This window comes from Pleurodeles waltl, chromosome 9 (genome assembly GCF_031143425.1).
Source record: "Pleurodeles waltl isolate 20211129_DDA chromosome 9, aPleWal1.hap1.20221129, whole genome shotgun sequence".
Classification (NCBI taxonomy): domain Eukaryota; kingdom Metazoa; phylum Chordata; class Amphibia; order Caudata; family Salamandridae; genus Pleurodeles; species Pleurodeles waltl.
Genome location: NC_090448.1, coordinates 743963092 through 743990218, shown reverse-complemented (window position 1 = coordinate 743990218; position 27127 = coordinate 743963092). Strand labels below are relative to the sequence as shown.

The 27127-nt window shown below is 41.3% G+C and overlaps 1 protein-coding gene across 13 annotated transcripts in view; it reads left to right on the top strand.

Annotated features, from left to right (window-relative positions):
* KAT5 (lysine acetyltransferase 5) overlaps positions 1-27127 on the top strand; it is a 623375-nt gene that overhangs the window by 33574 nt on the left and 562674 nt on the right. For all 13 annotated transcript variants that reach the window (XM_069207870.1, XM_069207861.1, XM_069207869.1 and 10 more), the window contains exons 2-3: positions 4753-4819; positions 11822-11890. In XM_069207870.1, the coding sequence (XP_069063971.1) occupies positions 4753-4819; positions 11822-11890 (136 nt within the window). The remainder of the gene's footprint in view (positions 1-4752; positions 4820-11821; positions 11891-27127) is intronic.

Sequence of the window (27127 nt, the reverse complement as noted above, 5' to 3'; positions counted from 1 at the left end):
TTCTTTGCAGTATCATTTAGTAAAACTCATGCATGATAGTATTTCCCAAAAAAATACCCATAATGGAAAAATCAGTGTAACAAGTTTCAACAAGATTATGGGAAACATGAAAATAAGCAGGCATGCGCAAAGCTGCTAGGATCGGCTCCAATTGTCAGCCTTTCAGTTTCGTAAATGCATGTCTTGTTTTGACATGGTTTTGTAAAACTTTATTGTTGGGGGACCTGCCGGGCCTTCGCTATTATTTCAAACTCTAGCAAAAAGGCACGCATTTCCACAGTAGTTCTGGGCATTGAACATAACTATTTTGTGTGCAAATATGCTCCTTGTGAAACGGCACAATGCTGTCACTCCTAGTGAAGCCAGCCAATAGACAGAGACAGACAGAATGTTATTAGAAATAAAAGGTCTAGGTTAATGCCCGACCTAATTAGGGGGCCAATTTTCTAAGAAAGTCACAAAGGTGCACCCCTGGTATATATTCTTGCATTAGTGCAGATATACGACTCATAAATTTACAGGAGTAGGCCAGGAAATGGTACTTCTAGAAAATATTTGTGAACTGCATTTTAGTTCGAGCAAATATATATGTGGATTTGCTAATGCAAAAATCTGTTGAGCATGTCAAAGTTCACTTTTCCTCAAATTACTTTTTTCCCATCTGTTAATACATTTCCAAGCTTCTCGGTATGGGAAAAGATTACAGAGGAGCTGGTAAAACCCCCTAAAACATGGACTTTTGCAGGTTTTCACAGACCTAAAAGGTAATTCCAACCCTGGACCTATTGTTTACTGCTGCCTCTAGCCCCAGTATGTTTATCTGATGAAAGGTGGTAAAATAAGGGATTTACTAGTGTTCATACCCTACTATAGTGTGAGCCCTGACATAATCAGAGAGGCTATTATTCGAGCCCTTATATATTGAGATTGCTGCCATAATTTGTCACCGCACTATACCGCACCACAGGGACAAATGGATTTTGATACAGGACAAGTAGATTTATGAAGCAACCTGTCCCGTGGACAAGTACATATTCTGTTAAATTCCACACCCCTGTACTTATGTGTAAGAATTGACAAATACATAGTACTGGCATGTCTGCTCTTGCAGATATGCCCTCACATGTAACATAATGCAGCCTGACCTGGGGCTGTAAGGCCTACTGTAGTGGTGACTTAAATTTATTGCATGCAGTGTTAGGCTGTGTGTGCCATGTCATATTTTCACTTTCATCTGCTCCAAGACAAGCAGCCTGCAATGGCAGCCTGTCATGTGCTTGGTGAGGGGTCCCTTAGGGTGGAACAATTCCTGCTGCCACCCTTAAGGGCCCGTCTTTAGCACCTCAGTACCATTTAATAGGGAGTTAAGGACAGTGCCAAAGGATTTGCCAATTGGGGAAACAACTGTGCAGTGTTGGAAAAGAGACCTGGCACTGGGGACCTGGTTAGCAGGAACCCAGTGCAGTTTCAGTCGAAATCACATCTGATATCAGGCAAAGAGTGAGGGGTAACCATGTCAAAAAGTGGCACTTTCCTATACTCTGGACAGTTGTATTGCTCTCATTTATAAAGCTGTTCTTCGCTAGCCACAAGCGATTCTCTAGATCAAATAAAGCTTGAGGTTAATATAGTCAAACAGCGCTGGGCCAGAAGTGGGTTGTTCTTAAATTTGTGTCATAGGCTAAGATCTGCCCCACAAGGCTCTATGCACAGCCTAACTTGGCTCAAATTAACTGGCGCTGGTTCAACTTCATCCTATAAGCACTCCCTTGATGATAAATTAAGGGAATTCTCACTTTTGTTTTTTTTTCACCAGGTTTAAAAAAAAAGCTTACAACAGCCACATCAAAAAAGCTGTCTAGGATTGAGGACATGGCAACACTGAGCAAGCACTCTCATGCCTGGTCAGTTATCAATTCTTATACTCTCAGCAAGCCACAGACCTACATTACTTGCACATACCCGCTGTCAAGAAAGGCTCGGCTAGTTGCACTTAGAGGGGGGAGTGGAACTTCCTGGCGCATCTTTTGGCATGGCGCCGTTCTCGTTCTTATGGCAAAGTGTGCCGACTCTGTGGAATGAGAAAAGAAACCAACATTCTTATTCTATGCATCTGCCCTTCCTGGCTGCCGCAAAGAAAAATCCTTCTTCGGAGTGACTTTATTCGTGCATGACTTTGAACTTGTCGACAGGCGGTAAATAGCTTGTCTGAATCCGGACAATACCATATTAAAAGTTAAAGCTGGCAAGTTAGTCCTGATGGCTACAGCCAAACTGGGCTCCATGCATTCAGTTTGCCCTGCAAAATGTTGAGCTTTTCTTCTGTTCACTCTAACTTCCATATAATACTTGTGTCACTTATTGTTGGTGCCGCTCTGAGTCGCTCAAGCTAATCCTCGAGTGGAGTACTTTTGCACTGCTGTTATTTCATCTCTGGGCCTTTTGCTGCATGTTCTGTATCTTAAGTATTGCACTTTGTAGAACGCCTGCAGAGCACAGTTAAGGTACTCTTGGGATACCCCTTCTTTTGTACTCTTGCGCCGCTGTTATCTCACCTCGGGATCTTTTGCTGCATGACTTGTACTTTACACTTTGCAGGACGCCCGAAGAGCACACTTAAGGTACTCTTGGGATATCCCTTCTTGCTTATTATCACAGCTCACCTTTTTCTTGGGTGCCTAAAATGAATGCTGCATTTCCTTTGCTACTCTGCTTTGTGCATAATCGGGGGTTATTCTCTAATGCTTTTTGCACATTGAACTTTTCTATTCAATACGTCACAATGCATAATAACCTTGATGCTCATGGTATGTTTTTCCTATATTAGGACGCATCAAGTATGACTACTGCCCTTAAATTGCTCCATGGTGAGGATTTTGCGGCAGTACCTGATCCAACCTAGAAGTTAAATCTTTTTTTGATACTGGATAACTCAATCTGCAAAGGCAATGCTATAATATCTGAAGTACATTTGGGATATCCCCTTATCTCCTTTTGCACATTGCTTTCTTTTGGATGCCAAAGTGCTTGGCCATGATACATTGTCTGTTTCAGGGGGAACAACAGAAAAAACAAGCATTTGCAATGCAATGGGTCTTGCATATTTTGAACATGTTAATTATCTTTTGACAACAGTGTCCACGAGCAAAAACAAAAGAAGCAAGTGGAAACTGAGAAAAGACGACTTAATAAAATAAAGTTAGCTATAAAAACAAAACTATGCTATTTTGTTTGTCCTGCTGTGCACCTTTTTGCCAGTAACAACCCTTCTGTTTGCAGGGCACTGGAAGTTATAACAAAATAGTACCTCGACCACGTTGGGAGCAGCAAACAGGCACTAATTAAGTTGAAATCAATTAGTGCTTGATTCCTGCTCCACTCAGTGGAACGGAATTGATACCAGACATGCCTTGATGAATTACGAGGCTGTAAAGAAGAGTGCCACACAAACCAACAAATGGTGAGGGACAGGCGGGCTCCAAGCCCTTTACTGAACACAACAGTGTTTTGCATGTGAGACGCATGCACCAGTGCAAACGCTTGCAGGCTTGACCCTAAAAAAGTGTTGCTTCGTCGTACTTAGGTTTTTATTCTACTCTTTGTATATATAATAGATTTTTCTGGCTTTATCTCTTGTTTTAATATTTATTATGGTTGCATTGTTATTAAGGTTTTAATTAACCATACAATAAAAATACTGCTACTGTATTCCTTGAATAGGCGAGTCCTCACATCCTTCTAAAATGAAGCAGCACTGATGATCATTTATTGTGTTCCAAGTCCTTGGGATGCGGCAAAAGAAAATCTTGTATTCTGGTCCGCTTTGCACTTCTTTGTCTCTTGCATTTCAGTGTCAAGGCAGTCAGTATTGTGCTGGCTATCCGGGGTCATGAACTTTTCTGTCAGGTGAAATCGCATGTCAGAAGACTCTGACCGCGTGAACCTTTTGGATAAAAGCACTTTCAAAACTGCTTTGATGTACTTTGTATAATGCTTGATTAAAGACACTCTTTTAAATTACTTATATGAATACATAATGATGGTGTAACCCATCTTGAGGTTGATGTAAATCAAGGAGCTATTTAATTGCTCACAGCATGGATGAGGTGCCGCCATATATGCTTAGAATTTGTGTTTGAGAGGTGTCATGCAGGACGCTTTTTCAGTGCTGCCAAGTGGGTGTCTTAGATGCTGGCGTACATAATATTGCCCACATCCAGGCGAGACATTAACAGTGCGTGCAGTAGTGATCTGAAGTTGTTTTTTGACATATACGACTCAATTCTGCATGAAAGTGAGAGTTGATGCTCGCCTTGGTGTGCCTTCTTGGCAAAACTGAGGCAGGTAAGAATTTGGAAGCCATGTGACCTGGCTGTGCTAAACAACTGAGGTGTGAGCAAACCTGCAAAAAATTATTCTGCTATATATTTGTATTTCTGATTTCAAATTGAGTCTTGGTATTTCACAACTTGCATATCTCACTTTTAAGCTGTAACAATAACTTTACAGACCAACCAGCCCCAAGTCCATTCGTGTTATATGTGATATACAATAATTTGCCAAGAATGCCACAAGCACCATTAGTAACACATAACAAATGTTTCTTAAAAAGAGTAATGATAATAATTAAGTAAAAGCATTACAAGCATTCCAGAAGTGAAATGCACAGATGTCACTTGCAGATGAGAAGTACATTGAAAGCCTTACGTGATTATCTCACTTCCCATACTGTAATCTCTCTCCCACTTACAGGCTGAAGTGATCGAAGGATGCCGGCTGCCTGTTCTCCGTCGGAATCAGGACAATGAGGATGAATGGCGTAAGTCATTTAAAAGTGGGAGGTAGGGTGGGTATGACCTAGTATTTTGAGCTGAATGTCTGAGTGCAGATGTTTGAATGGAGATACAGGGCTCTAAAAATCTACTCGACCACACACATTGGCGAGTCTTATTTGATGAGCTTGAGCTATTTTTAGGACTTACTCGCCCCTTCTGGCGAGTTGACACTGAGCAGGTGTTCTGTTCAGTTGAAGAGTGGAGGGGCAATAAAAGATACCTTTAAATCTTGTTCTTATGTCACATTTGCTCTGTGTTCACAGAAAAAGGTCAGAAGTATTTTTTTCTGACAAATAATTTTTCTTCCGACTGCAGAGTTCCAGGACTTTGTAAGGTGAACTGTGTGACCTGCTGCTTAGAATGTAAAATAAAAAGATATAGGGTGTTAGGTTTTTCCTAACACACAACATTTAAATGACTAAGTCAACTGTGCAAACATTTCAAAATATATTTCAGTAGGTGTGAAAGCCCTTTTTTAAATATTTCTGTGTGATGAAAAAATGTTTTTAATGGGATGAAAACAAATCAGAATACTTTACATGTTGATGTGCAAAGGATATGTTTTCTGAAACCCAACTTTCACAGATTGTTAATACACTATTTAGTTTTTTCAGTAAAGCTGCAAGTTAGTGGAGAGGTTTTTGGACATTTCTTGGAAAGTTACTGTGTGTAGATGACAATATGTTACTACATCATGGTTTAGTAATATATTTATTAAAATTGAGTGTTTAAACAATCTGAGAAACATTCCTGCCCAGATGGTAATGTTGTTAGTAAACTAAAAGAAGTCCTGGGTTATTTGGGCTAGACATCATGGGTATGTGGGCTACATTCTTGTGAAGCGTGCAGCATACTTTAGACTACTTAATCAAACAGAAGAGGTTTTTTCGTACTGCAGAATTGCTGAGCTCACATATATTTGAAGGTGCAATCATGTGATAATGAAGAAAAAGGTGACTCTATAAACTATTTGCCTAGGATAACACAATTTGAGACCCGTTTACGGGTCAAGTACATTACAGTTCGGTCAAGTAGATTATTTACGTTACTCGACCTGCAGATGATTTTTCGAGGCCTGAGAGAGATCAGAGGGAGATATGGTGTCACGATCAGCGAGTATAGGAACTAGAAACATTTTAGGGAAGTAAAAGACACCAACGTGTAATAGAAGTATTTGGCATTGAAATAAACAGCAGCTTGTGATCTTCCCTGTCAAGCAGTTCTGTTCAGGTTGTCACAACCTAGTTTTCATTTAAAAATGTATCATCTTAAAAAAGCAGGTCTATAGGATCTCTGATGTTAGCGAGGCCTTGCCACCCCACCAAATTGATAGAGTTTTGCCCAAAGGCTTCCACTTTACCAGCATTTTTTTTTTTTTTGGGGGGTATTTCAGAATCAAACCCCTAAAGCAATGTTTTTGTTTTTTTCAAATGAAAAAATCTTTGGCCCTGCAAGGAGTTTTTTTAACCTGCACGGTATGGGCTGGTCTTTGCTTTTTAATGCTTTGATCCTGGTGATCCTTTGGTGATTGGACTGCCAGAGAGAAGTTTCTGAAGCTGGATCCAACTGAGGCACTGGTGTTGGAAACTAAGCAGTTCTCTTACCTCTCAGAGAGACAGGGGAACAAGAATTTTAGTAGGGGTGAATTGCCAGTTTATGACAGTTCTCTTTTCCTGCTCAACTCTAAATACCCTCCTAACTTCTCTCTGTTGCAACTTGATGAATGTGGGTGTTTGTGTTTTTGCAGTATCGCAATAGCCCTCTTTGTGCGCACTGTTCATCCGTCTTGCTCCATGACAGAAAGATTGTACACATTTGAACATGTCATTTGGTGATTTGGAAGAGTCTTAAATCTTGCTAACCCGAAGCTTTGGTTGAGGTTAAAGTTGAGGGTAGAATGAACAGAGGTGCTTAATGACATTTAACTAGCAGTGTGGGTACCTGAGTTGCATTTACTTTGATCTAAATAAGTGGTCTTAAATATATGGTCTCTGACTAATATGAATTTATAGATTGGCTTGCACTAAACAGAATAAAGGAAACTTGTCACCATACGCAGCTCGATGCACTCCAATATTATATGTTATCATGTTTTATAGTATTTTGCATATCTTGTGAGTTTTTAAGTACTTTGTTTGGAACTCGTAAGCATTTAAATCTTTTAGGATTGGCTTCATTGGCTCCAGTCGGGTGCACCTGGAGGGCAAACGTATGCTGCTGCCTCAGAAAATAATTTTGGGTCATGTGTTACCTTTGAAATTAAAGAACTGTTGCCATGGATAAGAAGATAAAACATTTCAACTCACATTGTAAGTGAAAGAACAATTTGCAAGCTCTGAAATCCAAAAAAAAACAAAAAACATTTTTGCTAGGGTAAACCTCCAGTCACTTGAACCCACTTGGAAGATGCCTCGTACTCGCCCCTTTGGACTTCCCCTGCAGTCCCCTTAGGCACCAAGGACCAAGTCTCCTGCATTTCCAAGCACCTACCGGTAGTACATGGCTACCAATTTAAAGAACCCACTGCAACTCTGACATGGCAAACACCCGACCCTAACTGCACATGTTGTCAGAGCATCTCTAACACCCTGAATATCTTTATTTATATCCCTCGTCAAATAAATACTCAGTCTGACTTGTGCAAAACATCATACAGTTCTAGAGTGCTTTAAGTAAATTACTCACACCCCCTTTTAAACAATGTCTTTATTAGATTTTAGGTGCACCACAGTACAGTTTGAATGTTATGTACAATCACAGTACTATAATAAAAAGAGAAGGGGGAAAACAGATTATTTGGTTCACATACAATAAGAAAATGTTCAGTTGCAATCTTAGTTCCTTCAGTAAAGCAAATATTTATCTTCCTAGTGAACACTTTGTTAATCCCTTTGTGTCTTTTACCTTCAGCTAAACTATATGATTAAATTATGTTGCTAAGTAGTTAATGAACAGTTGTGGTGCTTGCTATCTTCTGTGACGTCTCTACACATTTTACACGATTGTTATTTTAACATATCATGCATTTGCCTTAAACCGAACCTAGTTTGCTTTCTTTTTATTATTGCACAGACCTTTAATGATGATTTAATATGTAGCCTAACATTATTTCTTTAGAGTCTGAAGAAAAGAAATTATATTTTATCTTAACCTATGTTGCCGGTGTTAGAAACTGGTACTGGCAGAGATAATGAGATATCTTCTCCTGCCTTATTCTAAGCTTGTACTTTAAAGCTCACATTACTACCAGCAGTTCTGTATTGAAACACTTCTCAGATTTAGTGCTGCGTAACCATGGAGCAAACGGATGTGGAATTTAATAAAATGTACTTGTCCATGGGACAGGTTGCTTCATAAATCTACGTGTCCCTTTGATGCCATGTAGTGCGGCAACAAATTATGGTAGCAATATTATATATATAAGAGCTCTGACAATAGCCTCTCTTATTATGACAAGCCTAATGCTATACAGCTTGAATACTAGCAATTTCCTAATATCTTCGCATTTTTACATACTAGGGCAATTTCCTTATTTATCCGCAGATCTACATACTGGGGCTGGAGGTAGCGGAAAACAAAGGTTTGAAGGTTGAAATGCCCATTTGAGTCTGTGCAAACTTACTAACAGCATGTTTTAAGGGTTATCACCAGCTCTTCTCTAATCTTTTCCTATAATGAGAAAGGTTGGAAATTTTCTCCTGACACAGGCAGTAGTAAAAGGTCTAGCAGGGTTGGGGAAAAAAGTGAATGGAGTGAAAGTGAGCCTGTTAAAAGCTCAACAGATTTTCGCCTGAGCAAATCTACATATGCATATTTGCTCGTGGTAAAATACAGTTCACAAATATTTTTTAGGAATACAATTTCCTCTACTTTTTTAAACGCGTATTAATGAAATACATAAATCTGCACTAATGCAAAGACCTACACCATGAGTCTACTTTTGTGATAGCATTCTGCTCTTTCACAAGTAACATACTGACACACCAAGTCCAGGCCTCAAAAATGATACTTGCCCACTCGATATGGCGAGTGATATTTTATCAGGTCCAGCTATTTTTAGGACCTACTCACCCCTTTTGGCAAGTCATATTTTATCAGGTTGAGGTATTTTTAGGACTTAATCACCCCTTCTGGCATGTTGACAAAGAACAGGTGTTCTATTCAGTAAGAAAGTGCAGGAGCAATAAAGATGCCTTTAAATCTTGTGATCTTGTCACATTAGCTGTGTGTTCAGAGACAGAGGTCAAAAGTCAGTTTGTCTTGCAATTTATTTTCCTTCTGACTGCAGAATTCCAGAATTTTATTAGGTGAACGTTCTGACTTCCTGTACAAAGAGGTATTTACATTTTGTGTGTGCAAACATTTTAAAATATATTTCAGTAGTTGTGAACGCCCATTTTTTGTACTTCTGAGCGATTAAATTTTTTTTTTTTAAAAGGATGAAAACTAATCACAACACTTTGCTTGATGATTTGCAAATGATAAATATGTTTTCTGAAACCCAGTTTTCACATTTTTAATACGCTACTTAGTATTATCAGTAAAGCTGCAAGTTAGTAGTTTTAGGACATTTCTTGGAAATGTACTCTCTGTAAATGACAGTGTGCTGCCACATCGTGCTTTAGTAATATATTTATTAAAAGTGAGTGTTTAAGCATAAACTGCGAAACACTCCTGCCCTGATGACAACGTTATTAGTAAACTAAGAGGAAACTCATGGACCCCTATTTGTGGGTAGATTTGTATTATACATGGAGCAAACATTTAGTCTATTTAATCAAACAAAGGATGTTATATTTTGTACAGTAGAAATGCTAAGCTCACATATTTGAAGGTGCATTCATATGTGAGAATGAAGAAAAAGATGACTCTGTCAACTAAAATATATGCCTAGGATCACAGAACTTGAGACCTATTTACGGGTCAAGTACATTACAGTTAGGTCGAGTAGATTATTCAGGTTACTCGACCTGCAGGTCTAGTAACATTTTTATAATTTTTTGAGGCCTGAAGTAATTTGGTTCAGTGCCAGGAACTATTGTGGCAATGTGTGCCTTTTGAGATCAAGAAATATTTTTGCTTCTTGCCAATGTTTGTTACAATGGTGAGGGCCTGGTAGCTCCGACAACGTTTTACAAAAAACGTGCCAAAACAAGACACACATTCACAAAACCAAACGACTGACCACCAGTATCAGATCTGTATGTTTTGCCAGTGCTTATTTAGTTTGTATATTTCCCATAATCTTGTTGAAAGTAGTTACACTGATATTCATTTAGGAGTATTTTTTTGGAAATACTAGCATGCATCAACACATTTTACTAAATGATGCTTTAAAGAAATGGTACCTAAGATTTCACAGTAGTTTAGCAAAACATTTTATTTCCTAGTTGCATTTTTTGTGAAAATTTTATTCTGAAAGCAAAGAATCGTCAATTGTGCTTTCAAGCTTCTACACATATTTGCATCTAATCAGAGAGCATTCTGGCAGCATCATACGTAGCCTCATATAGTTAAACTTTGTAAATGTGCGTACACTTTTTTTATTATTGCAACCACACTCAGTAGTGCAGTCCGAGTTTGCAACATTTATTTAGAGCACTCAATCTAATAATAAGGGCTCTACATTAATGAACCATAAATACAAGTTCGAACTGTATTAACATATGGACTAAAATGTTACCTCAACTGTAGACCATTTACTTTGCTGTCCCATTACGTGGTACTGTAAACTGGAAGCCAAAGGGTTTGTGCTGCAGGGGGTTGGGCCTAATTGTCCCAAGGACAAAATAAACATGAAAACGTGTTGTCCTTGACCCCAAACAATGTGTCATTGGCGTCGGGCTATAGGAATTCCACGCCCCTGAGCAACGTTCTTATTTGAGAAAACAAGAAACGTTTATTTTCTAAATAAAGGCGTAAACAGTACTCTAAAGACTGGCTTTTGATGTACTTAGTTCTGTGTCACCTTTTTTGTCTGTAAACTGCTGTAGTGCACATACATTGGGGACTCCCACCAAGTGTTCTAGTGGTAAGTAAAATGCAAACCCGTTACACAAAGTTGTTTGAATTAAATGTAGCACTGCCTTGTCTCCTCCCGAGCCTCATTGAGATGGCAAATACTGTTACTCAACTGAAATTAGTGGCTTACTACTTTCCAACTCTAAAAATGAATGTCCCTTGTACAGATTCCCAAAGCGTTGATTGTAGTAATCACAAGAACACTCATATATCTGTTCAGCATAATTTAGAGATTCTGCAAATGCATTTTAAATTATTTCAAATTGCTTGAATTCATGTTTTAAACATTAGCAGTTATTGTACAATCTCACCAATTTATGCAGATCATTTTAAAACATCCTGGCAGTTGTAAATAAATAATTTCCCCATACGTATTGGGATAGTTTAATTGTTGTTAACTCAAAATAATAGGCTGGAATGTAACCTGAGTGATTGCCAGTGGCTGAGATTATTTGTAGTGTTCATCCCATCTCTTTGTTGCAGCAAACCAACATCTGGCAGTGTTTTACGTCATTCTGGATTAAAGAACCGTTCTATTAAAAAAAAAAAAAAAACTACAAAAAAAACTTTATGTGGTCCTGGGGGAAGACAGCTGCATTCTCATATTTTCTTTATTCAACCTTGTATTGGAGAGCAGAACCACACCCCTAACAGTTGCTCTGTGAAACCCTGTAGGGTAGTTGGTTCAGCCAGTTGTGGCAGTTTTATTTTATTGGAGAAGTGAATTTTTATAGTAGTTCCATATGGCTTTATTTGCTGGGTTTGAATAAACTTTTAATTGAAAAGGGACCTTTAGCACTTCTTCTTACGATTTATCTATGAATTGATGTTCATGAAGACAAACAGGGCAGTAGTAGCAGAGAACTGATAAGACCAGTAGCGACTCAAGCTATAGGAGCTTACCTAGGTATCGCACACTCTAAAAGTTGTATTCACAGTTGCCATTTTTTTTTTTTATCTTGCAGCACTGGCGGAGATCTTGAGCGTGAAAGATATCAGTGGGAAGAAGCTCTTCTATGTGCATTACATTGACTGTAAGTTGGAGACTGAACTAATTAACACTTCTGGTAAATGAACAGTGTTTGAATAGTTAGCACCAGAGAGCATCCCAGGTGTTGCACCTAGAGATATAAAAGTGCTCTTTCTTTAGCAGAAAACTCCAACTGGCGATGTAGCCCTCATGTTAAACCTACAGATATGAGCAACAGTCTAGAGATAGCTCAACTGCGTGCCTTGGGTTCATTGGGACAGAAGGTTTTGTAAAAGGGATATGATGGGCAAGGATGTGTTTATCCTAATAATTTTATAAGATGGCATAACTTCCCAGTCCATTAAAACAACATCCTCAAAGTGGGGGCTCTATTTTCATAGAGTGATATACTTGTCAAGAGACCAAACAGTAGAACTTTGCTTGCGGGTCCTTGTCCCATCTTGCTGTCTAAATAAATGAACATGATTCGCAGACACCATTTGATACTGCATGAATATAGCTCAGAGGCAGAGTCTCCTCTCCAGACTCACACAGGCCCAGAGGGATGCATTTCAATACTAAAATCAATATAAGCAATCAGCAGAGATCATGACAATACCACTACAGCAGCTGCAACAGCCTTGGCTACATAGAACCCTCAAAGACTAAATAAATGGCCCCTTAAGCATATTGTGATCCCAAGCCAATATGAACTATGATCCCAATGTCCATTTGAAATATTTTGTCAAAAGGCTCATTTTGCCCTAAAACATCAGCTTGTTGCTTTCGGTAACTAGAGCTGTTTTTCCTCCCATCCCACCGGTCTGCATGTTCTTTGCTAAAAATACTTGTTGGCCATCCACACATCATCTTGCAATTTTTAGTACATAAACTATTTTGTTTTTGTTAAACATTGTCTTATTTTATAAATAATGTATTTATTTGGAATAGTATATTGTTTTTAATAAAATGCAATGTCTTCCTGAGCCAGCCTTTAGATTGCTGGCTCAGCCTGGTAATCCGTCATTTTAGCAAATTTCTAAAATGAAAAATGTCAGCCTGACAAAAACAGGCTGACAAAATTTCATTTTAGAGAAAAGGTAAAATGAAGAAATACATTTTCCATGCATTTACACCAGTTTCTTGGTGGTAGGTAGAATTTATACAAATTAGGTGTAATAATTGGTGTGATTAGCAGATGGTTGGTGGGATGAGTAGATAGGGTAGAGGGAATTAATTGTTTGGGTGCAGATATATGGTTTCAAATAAACTGTGGTTGTGATCTATGAGGTGAGGCGTGGGCAATATGCAGAAACACAATAACAGAACTTGTGGCAGACAGCCTTGAACTTTAGAGTAGGCTTCATGCAGAGAGAGTAAGACATGCTCATACAAATACAAATGCATATGAATATCTGTAGAGATTTCGTCTTCTAGAGCACTCTTTAAGACTGTGGGTTCTGATTACATTTTAGTTTGGGCTCCATGTCTACACTAAATGGAGACAAAGATTTGAAATGTATGGCACAATACCTATTCTTAAGTGTTTATTGTGCTGCCTGTTCCCTTGGCTCACATCTGGTACCTTTCTCATATGCGTCTCCTATGCCTTGTTTTTCTATTAATCATCATGCCTTGTGGTCCATGTCACTTATATTAGACTTTCCTTGCCATGTCCGTAACTCTTTTTAAAAATAACTTTTTTTTAGTTAGATTTATATAGGAGAAAACAACGCTGCCATAGTACAGTCATAAAAAAAGGGATAGAAGCAATGAGTACATCCATACGCAAATAATATGTTCCAGGATAGCGATATAACGTCAGTGTCTATGAGTGCATCCACAATATATGTTAAAGGGGATTGGGAGCGGTGCTGGGTGGCGGGGAGAAGGAGAGGAAGAAGAGTAGTGATGCAGGCTGTGGCACCTTAAGTGGTGGCAGTGTCCAGAGTCAGAAGATATGTTCGGAGGGGTGCCCAGATGTCTTTAGGCCTAGAGGTAGGAGGCTGAAGTGAGACATAGAGTTCACTAGTCATATTACAATACTGCATGTCTTCTGGCCAATCGGCGGTGGTGAGTGGCACCCTACTACCGCAGCAAAGGGCTATGCGTCGCTTGGACAAGAGCAAGGCCATGGCAGTGAGTCTGCGAAGGCGAGGCTCAAGGGTTTAACATAGTCCAGAAGTGCCATTAGGTGATTCAGGTCTATTGCGTGGTTTAGCATGGTAGAGGCCTTGTCCGTAACTCTTATTGTGCAAATTTAAGTGCTAATGAAAGGAAAATTTCAGCACCTACCCCACTAGGAAGAACTCATTCTTTGGTAAGATAAATTGGCCTGTTCCTACATGCAAACTCCTCACGTGTGCCAGGGCATATCATTGTTGAGCCCCCTTATGTGACTCTCCAACGTATATATCCAGTGTTGTTCACGTTTGAAAAGAAAATGTATTGTGTCTATTAGGGTAGTTGGTATATTTGGTTTATCAAGTACTACTTATTGAAAATCATTGATACTGTGATTATGTTCCACGGAGTGGGTAGTCAATTCAATTCGAAACAATCTTTATTCGGATTTTACTCCATAAAAGAAAAACAGTCTCTTTAGGATAAAAAGGTTATACAATAAAATACTTCCAGATACATTACTAATAAATAAAAGGATAAAAATCTTTGTTGCAACAAATTATGCGGTTATTCATTCTCGTATCTGAGTTTTTCTAAATAGGACAACTTTTTCCTCTGCTCAATTGCATGTAGGATAAATTTTATCACTGCTTCACATTTCTCATTGGTATCCAATTTAAATAAATAGTTAAAAGCTTAAAATAACTTATTAGTAATAAATAGTGGTTTTAAGAATTGTTTCCTAATGTCATGATAGAATTTACAAGATATAATAAAGTGCATTGTGGATTGTGCAAATCGTCCCACGTAGGGGCACTTCGGTAGGCTTTTACTCCAAATCCTCACCTTTGGGAAGGCTACCAAAAAGTGCAACATTCAAAAACGTAATCGGGTCAAATAAAATCTATGCTGAGTATTCGCAACTGTCAGTAAGTAATTTGGTATTACCTCATTGTTTTCGATCATATAAAGTGCTACCGTTGATTTCATGCATTCTCTATTTTCTCTATCATTAACCCTCCATGCCATTAATTGATTTTTCAGTTCTTTCTTACTAAACTGGAGGACTATGCCTGGGTTGTCTAAATTTGGTGTTAGATTTATACCTCTCAACAGATCTTTTAAGTGCATGAACCATGGGATTCTATCCAGATGTTCTAATGTAAGACAGTCTTTAATAGTCTTTTGGGTAAGATGCGTCCCTTCATTCGACCAAATACCATGCCAAGCCGACAACGCATTTATATATATTAGATCTACCACGTAGGGGCTGCCCATTTCCTTATGTACCATGTATGTGGAGGTGGTATTTGGGACTGCAAGTAATCTGTTAAAAAATGTATTCTCTAGCACTTGTAATGAATGGATCTCGGGCATCAAACCCCAAAGGAGTGGCTAGTCAATTTTTTAATGTTTTCTTGCATCTCACATTCCTCCTGTGCTCCATTATCCTTATGTTAACTTTACTGGTGGTCATACCAACATAAAAGAGGTTACACAGACATTTGATAAAGTATATCACATTCTCTGAGTTACATTTTGTGTTTAGGCAAGGTTCTTGGGTAATTGAGCCACATCAATAGATTTCATAGTTGTGATGGAAGGGTGCCATGGCCCAGAGACCATCCATATATAGTGTTTGATCTTGTCAGGTGAACCCAAGAATAAAGGACATGATGGATAGGGTATCCACCTAGACAGTTTTAACTACTCGGAACAAGATCCCAATCTTGAATGTAGAGCTTCGAACACATGATTAAACTCCACCTCTGGTGATGATGACAAGGAGTGTAGAAGCATGCCCGTTGATGAAGGATGCCACAAAAGTGGGTGTGAGGCCATTGCTCCCAAAATGAAGGAAGTTCACTAGAGGATGTATAAACATTTCTACACCAATCTTTGTGTGAGTCTTTGCCAATATTATGTCTGCTAAAGAACCTATGAATAAAACGCTTGTGAGGCAAAAATGTATTTTTTTTTTTCCCCTAGGTGACCAACCTCCCAATCGGAGAGATTGGTAGACCCCCTATTTAGCTTTCCTGACCCAGGGAGAATCTTTTCTTTTTGACCTGTTGAATGATTTGAAGGTCACAACGCAGAATATAAACTGCAAAGTCTCCATTAGAAGGGAAAACTAAGGGATGGGCACTAGGATCGACCATGCGTAGATGCAAGAGTTGGGACTTGGGCAGGGATTATGTATCATCAGTAGATTGACAGATTTGAAAAGGAATTGAGTCAGCAGGATAAATGTAAACACCATGTTATCGCCAGCTTGTTTCATTTGGAGTGCAAGGCTGACATTGGTTTGGCAGAATGCGAGACATTTGCTTGAGTGGCATCAAATGCCAGAGATTTAAACTAGCATGAAAGGAATTGGTATACCCTGTTCATAGCCGCACCTCACAAAACAGGAAAAGGAGCTCCATGTATTAATAATTGTTAGACATGGGGTCTCTAGTTGGCAGTGGTTTTCACCCTATCTAAGTAGGGACCCTCACCCTAGTCAGGGTAAGAGACCCACACAGCTAAAATAATCCCTGCTCATCCCCTTGGTAGCTTGGAACAAGCAGTCAGGCTTATCTCAGAGGCAATGTGTAAAGTATTTGTACACACACATGCAGCAACATAGTGAAAACACCACAAAAGTACTCCACACCAATTTCTGAAAATAGCTAATATTTATCTGAGTAAAACAAGACCAGAGCAACAAAAATCCAACATTCAGAAGTAAAGATATCACTTTTTAAATGTTTCAATGAGTGTTAGTTCATAAGAATCAATGGTTGTATCTTTTTAGCACAAAGTACTTAGGAGGCTTCAAAAACAGAGACAAAGCAGGCCGCAGGGGAGATGAGGCACCGAAAAGCAAAGCAATGTGTTGGTTCCTTACTGCGCAGGAGAGGTGATGTTGATTATTTCCTCGCAGGAGAGGCGATGCCTCAGTTCCTTACTGGCAGGGGAGGTGATGCATCAATTCTTTCTTCGCAGAAAAGGCGATGCATTGATTTCCGGACTCGCAGCCTCGGCTCCTTACTGCTTTGCGGAGTTGATGAGAAATTCACACCCTGGGGATGATGCATGAAAAACCCAGGTGGACTGTGTTGATGGAGCTGTGAGGAAATAGGCGCTGCGTTGATTCAGTAGCTGCCAGACAGGCGCTACATGAATTCTCCAGCAGCAGGGCAGGTGCTGTGTCGATGTTTTTTTTTTTTACCCTGCCGCAGCACAAGGATTTCCCCCTTCAGATCACCAGCTTACACTTCCAAGGGCCCAGGGACTGGAGTTGGCACTACTTGGAAAGTCAGGACTCTCAACAGAAGAGCTCAGGCACTGGCAGGTGAAGTCTTTGATGTATCTGAGATGAGACCTCTTAACAGGAGGCTAGCTCAGATCAAGGCCTTAGAGAACCTTGGAAAGCAGGCTATAGAAAGCAAAGACCAGTCCTTTCGCTCCCAGGACAGAAGCAGCAAGCAGCAGACCAGCACAACAAAGCAACAGGCAGAGGGCAGTCCCTTCTATGGCATCCAGCTGTTCTCCCTTGCAGAATGTCCTCAGTCCAGAAGTGTTCTAACATTGTGGGGTAAGAGGTCCCATACTTACACCAATTTCTGTCTTTGAAGTAGGCAAACTTCAAACAGAAGTCTTTGTAGTGCACAAGACCCTGCCTTTTCTGCCCTGGCCCTAGACACACTCCAGGGGGTTGGATACTGCTTTGTGTAAGGATAGGCAAAGCCTTATTCAGGTGCATGTGTCCGCTACTCCCACTACTCTAGCCCAGAAAGACTCTGGATTAAATCAGCTCAATCTTTATTCTATAGTACTAGAATAGAACAATCTGCTAATTCCCAGAAAGAGATCTTCCATATTTTCAAAGAATTTACCCATATATCTCCAGATGATCCGCCTATAGAGGCTTCTATCGAGCATAGCAATAATCTGGCGGTCTTTTTCCAGGAAAAGATTACTGATATTTACTCCGCTTTTCCGGCTACATCTAGTCACGAAGCCAATAGGGATCAGCACGTGAATGCTCAGCCTTCGTCGGTTTAGTTGGCAACTTTTCAGCCCTTGACAGAGACTCTGGGCACGAATTATCTCCATAACATAAAATCAGGATCCCCCTTGATCCTGCTCCTCCCACCATTCTTGCGCTGGCCTCCAGTATAATTGCCCCTCCCCTGACAAATATTCTTAATCACCTTTTAACCTCAGGATTTTTACCTCAATCCCTCAAAAATGCTTTGGTCACACCTCTTTTGAAAAAACCTAACCTTGACCCCACTTTGCTCAGTAAGTACAGGCCTATCGCTGTTCTTCCAATTTTGGCCAAGATTATGGAAAAGCATGTCAACAATCAGTTGACATGTTTCCTTGAGGATCATGAACTTTTAGACTCCACTCAAATGAGATTCAGACCCCAACACAGCACAGAATCAGCCTTATTAGCAGTCACCAAAAGTACTCGCCAGTTGTTAGACTGTGGAGGGCAGGCAGCCATCATTCTGTGAGATCTCAGTGTCGCTTTTGACACTGTATATCACAACATTCTCCTTCAAAGACTTTCCACCGTAGGAATAGAAGGCACAGCATTGGCCTGGTTTTCTTCATTTCTGAAAAACAGAACCTTTCAAGTTTTCTAATTTCTGTCTAAAATACTCCCCCTTACATGTGGTGTTCCTCAGGGCTCTTCATTGAGCCCCACTCTTTTCAATATCTATCTTTCTTCTATAGCCAAAGTCATAAAACGTCATGGCCTTTCTGTGGTCACATATGCTGATGATACACAATTAGTAGTTTCACTCTCTAATGCCAAGGACCCCTCTCTTATTAATCTTTCTCTCTGCTTGGCTGATGTAGCCAAATGGATGACTAAGTCCAAACTTAAACTTAATGACGAAAAGTCAGAAGTAATGATTGTGGGCAATTGTGCCCTCTCTAACCTTCTGGCACTATTTTCAGAGGTTTTCAATAACCTTCAGCCCCCTAAGGATCCTATAAAGAGTTTAGGCTTCTGGCTAGACTGTCGCCTCACGATGGAGCAGCAATCTAAAAAGATTTCTTCATCCTGCTTTCACCTCCTAAGAACCTTAAGGAAAATCTTTAACCTTCTCCTTCCAGAGAATTCTCATCCAGGTCCTGATACTTTCACGACTGGACCATGGTAACTCCCTTTTTCTCAGCTCTCCTGGTTAAGTGGTAAGGACTGCAGGTTGTACAAAATGCAACCGCAAGACTACTTATGATTATACCCAGACATCAATCAGCCAAACCAGCCTTAGTCTCCCTTCATTGGCTATCTATAAAACAGCAAATCCGTTTTAAGTCCCTATGCATGACACACAAAGTCCTTCATAACAAAGGCCCTAAATTTCTCAGATAAAGCATCTCACCCTATGTTCCTATAAGGACCTTGAGATCCTCCACCGCCCAGCTAGTTTATATATCACGATTTAAGAGATGTTCATGGGGAGGCAACTCCTTTTCAGTACAGGTTGCTCACCTTTGGAACTCCCTATCCCTAGAACTTCTGCAAGAACCTTTGGAACTACTGTTCCGAAAAACATTAAAGACCTTTTTATTCTCATCATAGGTCTTTTTTGAGTTTTTGGCTTCTAGGTTATTACTTACCTTTAGCGCTGGGAGGCCTTTGGGTAGTCATGCGCTTTACAACTTATTTACACTAAACTAAACTCCACAAGCAATGCAGAGCACACCTCAGCTCCGCTTTGTGCAACTTTCTAGAGGGACTTCACAAGCAGCCAAACTGTCATCCTGACCCAGACGTGTACTCCACTGATGGGAAGAGACACAGAATGGTTAAGCAAGAAAATGCCCACTTTCTAAAAACGCCATTTTTAAACTTAAAATTTAAAAACCAACTTCACTAAAAGATGTATGTTTAAATTGAGTTCAGAGACCCCAAACTCCACATCTCCATCTGCTCCCAATGGGAAATGACACTTAAAAGATATCTCAAGGCAGTGCCCATGTTAACCTAAGGGAGATATAGGCCTTGCAAAAGTGAAGAACAGATTTAGCAGTATTTCACTATCAGGACATGTAAAACACACTAGTACGTGTCCTACCTTTTTAAATACACTGCACCTGCCCATGGGGCTGCGTTGGACCTATTTTAGTTGTGATTTACATGTAGTAAAAGAGAAGGTTTGGGCCTAGCAAGTGGGTGCACTTGCCAGGTCGAAATGGCAGTTTAGAACTGCACACACAGGCACTGCATTGGCAGGCCTGAGACATGTTCGGTGATAGTATTCCTGCGGTGATATTAAAATTGATGCTCTACTTCTCCTTTCCTTCCCACTTTCTATCCTTCGCCTGGAGAGTTGTAAGGCACTGTGGAAGTCTTTGGCAGACATAATTACAGTTTAGCTAATGCAAGTTATTTCATTATTTGATTGCCAAAGGAAACCATACTCAAGGGTGTTGTGCTTTAAGGGCACACATGGCTCATGAGACTGCAGCATTGAACATTGTGGTCACCTCATGGTGTGCTGGCACTAGACTACTTATGGCCTGCTGAGGGGATGGTTGGCTTTCTGACGTGTCATTGAGGAGGAAGGCGCAGATGAGCACAGCTGTGAGAAATGTGTGATTTTGCCGTAGTTGTTGTCTCAGCGCTGGTATCCGGTGAGAGTGGACATTGTGAAGTGTATTTGATGGGTAGAGTGGTGGTGCTGCAGTTGGTTGCAGACACACTCCTACTGGCATGTGATAAAAAATGAGAGGCTCCCCAATGTAACAATCTGACTTGTGCTCCACTCAGAAATGGAAGCAACTACCCCATCTTAGTCCCACTGCCTGAATTGCATTCAAGTATAAGAAACTAACTGAAATGTTAGTGAAAAAAAGCAATGGAGATAAATTACAAACTGAGGTATGAGGAGTTCCTATTAAGACCCAGAGAGTGAGAAAATAGAGGAGGATCTAAAAATGACTTTCATTTCTATTTGCCCTGACGTGAGACAGAAGCTTTGAGGGAATTGGGAGTATTAGGATATTGGTGAGAGAGAGAGGGCACCAATCTTGATGTGACTAAGCTCTTTTGTCCTAGGGCAATCCTTTACTTATCTGTGCAAAACTTTCCCTGGCTTCCAGCTCAACCCCCGTCTTGCCCAGACCCCCTAGTCTAAGAAGGAAATATCCTTCCTTCATGCAAACACTTGACCTTTAAGTCTTCTGCAAAGGTATGTTTCCATTGAGTAACCCCATTCTACATCCTGAATGGAGAAATAATCTACATGTTCCTTCAGGTAGAGATGTCTCATTTGACAAGCCCAACTTCTCCTTTACCGCATTGTTCTGTGAGTCTTTTAAGGTGACATCTTAAGTACTTGTCATCACAAGGTATAAAGTACCCGTGATTTGAGACTGAAGGATACGCCTTTGGAATGAACTACATCTGTATATGGTGCCTGGAATCAAACTGGCCTTTTCAGCTCAAGTTACGGCGCACAATAAATGTGATTTGTATTAGTTTTCCAGTCCAGTTTTAGACATTGAGTATTGCATTACATGTTGTAGAGAGTTTCCGACAGCAGAGCAATCAAGAATTGCACGTTATGGGGAAAAGCAAAATGCAAGTGTATATCTTTAATTCCTTATCTGCTCTGTATTTTGCAGCTGTGCAGGGTGCCACACAAATGGCAACCATTGAAACAGGACACTTTTTGTTGGGATTCCTCAGCAGGCTGCCACACTGGAGAAGTTAGAATTTAAATGTGGAGCGCATAGCAATTTAAAGAATTTCCATTTGGTAAAAGAAAGTCAAGTTGTCCATTCAAAAATTGACACAAGATACAACTAGCAGTGCCACTGTTTCTGGTATGGAGGGGAAATTTGAGACAGTGGCCAAGTTAAATGGTGAAGAGTTTGAGCGCCAACCATTAGACATTATAGTGAATGTGATGAAAATCATAGAATTCCAACAGTGTGGCATCCAATGACATGGAACATGTTCGGGAGACAGATGTTGTGGTGTTGGGTTTTCCAGCTGATCTTTGCATTGAAGCCTGAAGCAATGCCAAGAATTTCCTATCCAAGGGTATTTTAGCTGTCAAATAGGAACTTGAGCAGAGGTAACAAGGGGCGTTGGTCTGCTCACTAAGAACTTGGGGAAAGCTGAAAGCAGAGCAGAACTATTGAGATGATCCGTTAATCTACAGAGAAACCGTTCAGAAGTGAGCAGCCTATAAAAGACAATTGCCGATAAAGCAAAAGGGTCAACACGCTGACTTTTCCTGATCTTTCCTGGGAGACAGTGCAGAGATGGAAATGTGCAAAGAAAGAATGTTAGATATTGAGTTTGGACCTTAGTTTTCAAACTTTTTAAATAGTCTGTCAGTTTAGTGAGAATGATGTTGTATTTTGTGAGGCGAACACTGTGCAAACTTATACAGTGAATACTGTTATGGAAGAGGGCAGTGACCGCACATACAACGGTACCTGATGCTGCATAATTTTGAGCATCGTCTGTGGGTATCTGGTCGAGCTGGACCATAAAAAGTCACAGGTTCAGGCCGTTAGATCTGTTGAACACAGTCCCTTAAATCCTAGCTTGCGGAGCATTGAGAGGAACCTTGTTGAAGATGCGTTGCACAGTCAAATCGATGCGTCAGTTCAGAGATGTGGCGACGCTGTCGCTGAGGATTCTGTTGGCGAGCTCTTTGGATGCAAAGGTTCCAGTGTTGAGGATGCGTTGCACTAGAAAGGTCGTTTGTTGTTTCTGAGGAGCTGTGATGGTGCAATGGGGTGTCTGTCGTCATCGAGGGATGTGATGGCCTGCGCCAAGGATGCATTGCGCATTGGTGGTTCTGATGGGCTCCAATGCGGGTCTTTGCTACAGGTCCAATCTACGCAGCAGTGGCGATGCATCGGTTCTGTTCGGGTTTGCGCTGTGCAGCAGACAAGATTAGTTGATTCCTCTGGATTTACGAAGGCTGGCAGAGCACCTTAAGTCCACTTCCAAGTGTCCAGGACTAGGATCGTACCACTTGGCAGAGTAGACTCACAGATCGCAGAGTCCGGCTGCAGGTGCAAGAATGTTGGAAGGCTGTTATGTCCCTGAGTCTTCAGGAGGCCAGCCAACTAACCCTCCTGGTCACTCTGAGGTTCTGGGTTCAAGGTTCAAGAGCTGCAGGTCCAGTCCTTCTCGTCCAGGAAAGAGGGCAGCAGGCAAGCACAACAGAATGGCAGTCCTTTCAGCAACCCAGCAGTCCTTCTTCCCGGCAGAGTATCCACAAGTCCAGGAGTGCACTGAAAAGTTTTTGTCTGAGGTCCAATATGTATAGCCAATTGTGCCTTTGAAGTGGGGAGAAGCTTCTAGAGGCAAGCCTTTGAAGTGGATGGGTGCCCTGCCTTCCTGGTCCTGGCTCCAAAGTAACTACAGGGGGTATGCAGCCTTTTGTGTGCAGACAGCACACAGCTTATTCAAGTGTAAGTGGGGCTAGGCCCTGCTCCCCCTCCCATCCTGCGGTTGATGGCCCATCCAGTCACACCTAAGCTTCCCATTGTGTGTGGCTGTCTATGAGGATCACACACCACCTAACTGTCAACTACACTCAGGCATGTGACCCAGAGATAGACTGCAGACACCAAATGGCTAAGGCAAGAAAATGACAACTTTCTACAAATGGAATTTTTAAAATTGTAATTTAAAATCCGACTTCACCATGTTTTTAGCATTCTAGAGACACCAAATATGTATGAACTGGTTACCTGTTCCTATTTGGAAATTACACTTATAAAATGTAATAAGGTAACACCAATTTTGTCCTATGGGAGAAGCTGGCCTTGCATTAGTGACAAACAAATGTAAGAGTTTTTCTCTACCCGGACATGTAAAACTTAAAAGTACATGTCCTACTTTTACAATACACTGCACCCTGACCTTTGGGCCGCACTAGGCATACTCTAGGGATGACTTATATGTTTCAAAAAGGAAGGTTTGGACCTGGCAAAAGCTTTACTTTGTCAGTTCGAAACAGCAGCTTAAACTGAAATATGTTTAAAGTGCTACTTAAGTGGATGCCACAATCAGTACTGCAGGCCCACTAGTATAATGTAATTTATAGGCCCTGGTACTACCACCTTACTGGGGAGTTACAAGTAACCCAGTCCACTGTGTTTCAAGGAGAACACACAAGCACTTCACTATCAATTGGCTACTCCCCTACACACCCCTAGCGCCCCTAAATTCAGTATTTAGGGGATCCCCTGGCACCAGAGAAGTAGATCCTGATGACTTAAGAAGACAAAGGGCACCGAAGAGCCCCAAAAGCAGAAGAGGAGAAAAGAAGCAGCTGACCTTGTAACAACCCTGCTGGCCTGTCTGCATTCCTTGTAGAAATCTGCACTAAAGTCGACTGGTCCTGCAGCTGTGACTCTAGAAACCTGGGAGGACTGGCCCCCTTCAATAAAGACTCGAGACCTCCAGTGAACAGCTGCCTTATTCTCCAGCAAACTCCAAAAGAAGGGACTCTGAAGCCTTTGGATCCACCAAAACCTGGCACCTGAAGTCACCACTGCGAGCTGAAGTGGAGCACCCCAGCCAACAAGGTTCCTCAGCCCTCCAGAGTCTGAGTCCATCATGTTTTCACCCCTCCTGAAATCCCCGATTACACCTGCAGCCCCCCTCCACCGCGAGCGCCACAGTAAAGAAACCCAACACCTTTGGACACCTTTGCACCCATTGCCCCTGTGCCGTGGAGAAGAAGACCAAAGATGCCTACCTGTGCCTGAGCATCGTGAGGCCTGAGCCCCACTGTTGGTTCAGCCAGACTGGCCTCCTGGCCAGAGCCTGCATTCCTTTTTTGCAGTGACCAATCTCCATTGAAACCCATTGGGTAGTAGAGTTCCCAAGGAGACCAGGTAACAAAACAGTCCTCGACACTGTTAGCCTAGTGACTAATGGATAGGTTAGTGTTCTAAGGACTTACCCCTTTAATTAGTAGTAACTTCTAAACTGTAAGGGGTAAAAAAAGGTTTAAAACAATTTGGTCATCCGTAATTGTATTGCTTGACAGGAGCAAGATGGTTTTGTAAGCTTCCAGGCTTTTTTTCTGCCTGGAAGGAGAATGGCTGTCCAACAGTGATGTTGCACACATCTAAATGTCTTATTTTCCTTACGTGGAGATGTAATCCTCTTTTGTATCTAGCCAACAAAGTTAAACCCTGTAGTGGCTGAAGGAGGCAGTACTTCTGCTCTTCTGGTAGCCAAGGCAGAATGTCAGAGCCAATCAGAGGATCTACTAAACGTGAAAGTTGCAAGATTTCTCTATATTCTGGAGAAACAATTTCCCAGTTTTGCAGCCCTGTGCCCAATGTATGAACTAAGACAAGTTGGAGCTGACTCAAATGTGATTTCTATTTGCCTCCATCCAGAGGAGCGTTGCCAGGGTAATTATCACAAGATAGGAATCTGTGGAGGGATGGCTTTCCTCAGGCCAGAGCCAGTAGGTAATCTGAAGATAGTGGTACAGGTAAAGTGACATATGCCTATGACAAAATTCATGTTGTCGACACTGTCAGTCACCACATAGCCTGGGTTTAGAGGGCAGGAGCCACTCTAAAAAGGATGAGTGGGTTATATGTTTGGTTGTCCCTCTGACACAAACAGTAAACAGATGGATCACTTCCTTTGGGCTGCTGGAGAAATGCACAAATGGATAACATAGAAACATATACATAGATGGTGACCCTGCTTCCCAAATCCATGCAGAGAACTTTTGTCTCAACAAGTGACATGCAACCTTACCATTGCTTCAGCATACTTTTGACATCCGGCCTCGGTGGTAAACGCATGACTGTCCAAGGGGTTGTGTTCTTGTTCACTGCCTAAGACTTAGCCTATTTGTCTTGGATCTTAAGTCCTTCACTCCAAGCAAAATAATTATGGCTGGAGCGCATCTAAAAGCATTCTGTTCGTAAGAACGGAGTTCCTTAAAGCAAAGAGTGTGAGTGTCTTTATCACATCATGCCTCCATCTGCACAAAAGTGAAGTTGTTAATAAGGCCAGTGCTTATTATCAGTGTGCTTATCTTTGGGCTGAGTAGTGCGCTTTAAAAATTCCTGATTGACTGATTGGGCTCAGTTAGCACTCAAGCCATGGACTTTTTCCTTACATTCTCTACACCTCCAGTCCAGGGTGAATTAGGGTCTGCATTCATAATGAAGGTAGGTGGAGTGCTCCATAAGCTGGTCTGGGGATCACTTGAACATGTGCAGGAAGACATACTACACTAAAGCCACCTGTGACTATCAGTGGGTAAGATCCAAGAGGTAATATTTGGTCGAATAGAATGCTCTGCTCGTTCCCTTGAGGGCTTGTGTTTTTTATGGTAGCTTTTCTCATTGCCCTTTAACCTGCAGAAAAATTAATGTTAGTGTAGGAAAGTACCCTTTTTCTTGGCATAGTTGCCCCCACTTTCTGCCTGTTTTCAATATGTTTGACTTTGTCTATTGGGATCCTGCTAACCAGGACCCCAGTAGTTTTGCTCTCGCCTCTAAATTGTATCTTTTTCTTCCGACAATTGGCATACTGGTCCCCCAATATAAGTCCCTAGTATATGGTACATAGGTATCCAGGCCATTGGGGCTCCAGGGGATCCCTATGGGCTGCAACAGTTATTTTGCCGCCCCTAGTGAGCCATGCAAAGGGTTCTGCAGGCCTGCCATTGCAGCCTACGTGAAACGGGTGCATGCACCGGTTTTCGCTACAAGCCACTACTCCAGGTCACTATAAGTCACCCCTATGGTATACCCTCTTAGCCCAGAGGGCAGGTGCAGGTACCTGTGTGTGAGGGCACCCCTGCACTAGCAGAGGTGCCTCCACAAACTCCAGATCTATTTTCTTGGACTTTGTGAGTGTAGGGACGCCATGTTATGCGTGTAGTGGACATTGGTCACTACCTATGTCCAACTTCATAATGGTAACTCTGAACCTGCACATGTTTGGTATCAAACATGTCGGAATCGTACCCCAATACTGTTGTAAGTATTGGAAGTATGATTCCATGCACTCTGGGGGCACCTTAGAGGACCCACAGCATTGCTACCACCAGTCTTACAGGGTTTTCCAGGCAGCCCAGCTGCTGCCACCCCTCGAACAGGTTTCGGCCCTCCTGCTGCTTGATCTAATCAAGCCCAGGAAGGCAGAACA